We start from the raw sequence: 4,683 nt of genomic DNA on the forward strand, positions 1-4,683 counted from the left end.
TTGTGAGTTTTTCTCAAATAATTCTCCTTTAATCTTGTTGTAATCCGAGAATAAGTTGTTCTTGATGATATATATGTTGTATCCCTTAGTTGAATCTGAGGAAGAATGATTGTGAACCCATTATTTGTTGATAGTGAAAGTTTTTAGGTGGACTACGGTCCCGTGGTTTTCCCGCATTAGGTTTTCTACGTTAAAAATCTTGGTATTGATTTTGTGATTATTTGTATTATATTTGATCATTGTTTGATTTTGTTTTACTGCATAAAGAGGGAAAGAATTGAAACTTGTGAATTATGAATTGTATTCTGTTGAATTAATACGGGTAAATTGGTGTTCGGTTGTTTCTAGTTTTCCCAACATTATGAATGCCCCAATTTATCAAAACAACAAATCATCCGCAATTTGTTACTAAATTCTGGTGCATAGCATTCCCAAATTAACTCAGTCTAATGTTAAAATTAATTAAAGCAAGAAATTGTATAATGGCATGCAACATTTTCTAATAGTTGTGGCAAGCAAGGAAGAAACAGAAGAAAAAAAAATTCCCATCCGACAAAATGCATGAAGAATTCTCTAAGAAAATGGCCAAGTTAAGCATGAGTGGAGTGTTCATGCTGATGAGGTAAGGCAACAACTGTCCCACCAGTATTTCTTAACCCCAAAATTCGAAAACATGAAACAGCTGTTAGAACTATTAAGCTCACATAGCTTCTTTAAATAACAATATTTTCTAAATGCGATCTGCAAGAAAGACACAAATTATATCACTTCCATATCCAAGTAACCAAAGAAAGGCACGGCTGAACAGCAATTGTAACACCATTCGTCGTTATTACCTCTACTTCTGTGCAAAACTATAAATCGTTATCACTTCCTGCCTCTTATCTGTCGTTGTTCATTTCTTTGATTTTCATGTTTTTGTCTAATTCATTGTTAGTTAAACAGGGGATATTGAAATGGAGATCATGCTTTAATTTTCCAGCTTCATTTAATCAGAAGATGATCTTAAAAGAAGAAAATATTGAGGGTAAAGGACATCACATAGGGCACAAGTACAAACTCAGTTTTAGGACAACACAACAAGAAATTGATACAATATTATTAGTTCAGAACTACACAAACCCAAAGTTTAACTGCAATTTTAACAATAATAATCCAATCCAGCATTACGAAGGGATAATAAAACTAAACAAGATAAAATCCTAGAATACCGATTTTACGGAAGTTATAGTCTGTATCAAAGTGAGCATCAGCAGGACAGCAGCTGCAATAGTTCCCGTACCTCTCCAAACATGGGGGAAATATACAAGTTCCAAGGTTGCCTTCATACGGTTAAGGAGGCTATCACAGTGGTCATTCATCTTTTCACATATATCATCATAATAAGTATAAGGGTCACTAATATTTTCGCAAAGCTTGTTAATCATAACTGAAACTGCGGCATCGTTACCTAGCCTGTGGGTAATGATTTTCTTTCCGACTAGCAAACCCACGTCTTCTGCACTGTCGATAAGATGGTCCATAAACTTAATGTAACTGCATACGTAAGCTTCATTCTGGTACAAGCACTGCTCCAAGGCCATGATATTTCGTACAGCACGTTCGAAGTGGTAATCAACTTCCAAGAGTGGTATTTTCAACACTCCTTTCTCAAATGTTATGTTAAGCAAACATTTGTCTTCGGCGACCTCAAACTCGACTCCTGCCGCGCGAAGCTTGACAGCATTATGCCTCAGCATGATAGGATTACTGGATCCATTCAGCTGCCTGGCTCCATTCAACATAAAATTTCTTAGTAAATCAGTGAAATGTCTGCTTTTCTTTACACTCAGGTTGGTTTCTATGTTTTTTAAGAACGTGTAATTTTTAGAATGAGAGGTAACAAGATCGAAAAAAGGAACGGCTGTTGGATCTTGGCGAGCACGATTGTACTCGTCATATATTTCCTGAATAATGAAGAAAGGTAGTTGGTTTTCAAGTAGTATCAAGTCTTCTCGTATGTCCAATATCGTTCTAGGCTCAAACCTGTTAGGACCTTCATCATTATTCGAATATTCCTTCATAAACTCAATGATGAAGACAGCATCCAGCAGGATCATCTCTATGAAATCACTTTTCTTCTTTGGTTTGAATTCCTCTGAATAACAGTCTCGGAGACGCTCTTTTTGATTCTGAATGCTCCTCATAATATCTCTTATTTTCTCCTTATCCATCCCATCCCGTTCAATAAACGGTCTGTAATATCTCAATTTTTCTTTTTCCATGCCCTGTCGTTTTTTATCGTCGCGGTGAAGAGGACCTATTGAAATCAGCAGTGGATAGTAGGCTTGCCAATGTACGCTTTGAACCCGTTTGGACACCCTGTAGATACAGCACTCAGAATAGCCCTGTTTAGAGGACAACCGTTTCACCTTAGTATCCAGCTGCGCAAAAAGTGCCCCAGTCATCTTAATTTCTGAAGCACTTGGCCTATCCTCTTCCATATTTAATGCTCTTCCCTGTTCAATATCGCTTCCCATGTTTGAAGCACTTACAATAAGTTTATCCTTTTCCAGTCTGCAAATTTGGTGAAACAAACCAAGAAATTTCTGTGTTATTTCACAAAATTAAAGCACTTTCTCCCATAAAATTACATGACTACATTTGTCCATGTACATTTTTAGAGCAGTGCTATAAGAAAATTTCATATAAACTGTAATAATAACTCCTTTTGAAAGTGTACTTAATCGATTTAGTAATTATCACTTAACACGTGAATTTATATAAAAATTTAATATAATTTGTTTGTATGCAAAGTAATTAATTTTTAAATTTTTAAATCCGGACTATACTCTTAATTATTATCCAAAAAAAAACTTTTAGTATCAATTGTTTAATCCTTTACTAAATAGTTAATAACTATTTTTCAATAAAATTATCTAATCATTATAAAAAAAAAATCATGATCTAGAAGGAACATATGTTAAACCATGCATGAAATCCTCCTAATCAACTAATAAGTTAATTACGTTATCCAATTTCTTTTTATGGATGATGCGGTTCAATCTACCAAATTTCATCGCACAAAGGCTATTAATTTATTTATCACAACAAATTAGTGCCACAAGGTTGTGCGTAGTTTGAAGTCAAAAACATCGATTAAGTGGTAAGTAATTAAATGTTAAGTATTGAAATATTAAAGGTGCAATAAAATAGTTGAGCGAAGTGTTCGTAATGATTGGTTTAAGTGTGTAGAATTTGGGTAATGGGATACGATAAATCTTAAATTGATGTAATTGAAAAGGAAATGGATGATCCATGTCGGTGGGACCAATATTAGGTGTAATAAAAAGAGAGGAGAAATTAATAAATAATGGTTTGAAATGAAAGACTTATGTAGTGGCTCTTTTTAAAGTATAATGTTGGTGGGCCTGTTGTTGTTTCTTTTAGCAAATTGGATCACAAGATTTCTCTCCCGGTTCTAATACACTTTATATATACATACATAATCCTCTTTGAGGTGTTGAAAAATTACAAAAATCACTCAAAAGCTTAAAGATTTAATAAAGAACCCTTCCACATTTAATTAAATATTACAAAAACATACTCTTGAATAAACAATGCCGTTAATTACCTAGATCCAAGCCTGGCAAGGGCGGATCTAGGAAAGTCCCTTAACTTTAAAATTATTTCTAAAAGATGAAGTATATTTGTACATAATAATCCCTGTAAAATATTAAATCTTCATTTTAGCCTTTAATGTTGAATCCTGGATCCATCTTATTTATATCTGCGGATAATATTTTATAGGAAAAAAAATCACCTATCAACCTACAAACATCTTAGGCTCACCGCCCCGCTAAACATGAGAGGATAAAAATTTCAAGTGGATGAAGGTAGACCCCAAAATGAAAACAACGTTTGTTTATCTTATAATTATACTCCCCCCTCGTGCGTTAAACAATTTTCTCTAAACGATAACACAGCATGGATGACTAAAACGCCATCAAAGGGACAGGTTAATGTATTTTGAGATTAATTAAAATATATTATTATATTTGTTTTCATAGAAAGAAGCAATTGTTTTTATAAATAGCGTATTGATAAATTGATTTTGAATATCTAGAGCTTCTTATCAATTCACTTAAAAAAATCTGGTTTTTCATATTCAATTGCTTGAATTATTCTGATAAAAAGGGGATCGGATCTAGTTTAGTTCTTTTATAAAAAATAAAAATAAAAATGGAACTACATAAACCCTGCACCGCACCCTTACGGGGAAAAGGTAAACTTCACAGATAGAATGCTTATCCATCAACTAATGTCTGCCTATACATACCAGCTGCTAAAAAATTGAATTCATGACCAATTAAAACAATAAAGCGACCAAACAAAATATATTTGAGAGAGAGGGAGGGAGAGCGTGGTGGAGGAAATAAAAAATAAAAATGGTTCCTTGAAAAGAAGACAAATAAAAATGGAAGTACGTCCACTTAGACCTAGCTTTAGAGCGGAAAGGTAAACTTTATGGATAGAATGCATAAACTTATATAGAACCACCTAAGGTCTGCAGAGCTTAAACCAAATCCAAAAGATCCATTTCAAAGAACAAAACAAGTTAGTGCTGACCTGAGGGAGATCAGACGACAGTATCTCTGTGTATAGTCCCAGGCAGCGAGCCCCCTTTCCTGTATATTTCAGCCT

At 34.0% G+C, this 4,683-nt stretch overlaps 1 protein-coding gene across 1 annotated transcript; it reads right to left on the reverse strand.

The window, feature by feature from the left end:
• Positions 1-1,064: 1,064 nt before the first annotated feature.
• Positions 1,065-4,675, reverse strand: LOC105138998 (UPF0481 protein At3g47200-like). Its single transcript, XM_011045271.1, has 2 exons — positions 4,609-4,675; positions 1,065-2,556 (listed from the first exon to the last, which is right to left on the reverse strand). The coding sequence occupies exon 2, from the start codon at positions 2,517-2,519 to the stop codon at positions 1,203-1,205; it is 1,317 nt and encodes a 438-aa protein (XP_011043573.1). The 5' UTR covers positions 2,520-2,556; positions 4,609-4,675; the 3' UTR covers positions 1,065-1,202.
• Positions 4,676-4,683: the final 8 nt, after the last annotated feature.

The sequence above is a fragment of the Populus euphratica genome, unplaced genomic scaffold (assembly GCF_000495115.2).
Source record: "Populus euphratica unplaced genomic scaffold, PopEup_1.0 scaffold226.1, whole genome shotgun sequence".
NCBI lineage: Eukaryota > Viridiplantae > Streptophyta > Magnoliopsida > Malpighiales > Salicaceae > Populus > Populus euphratica.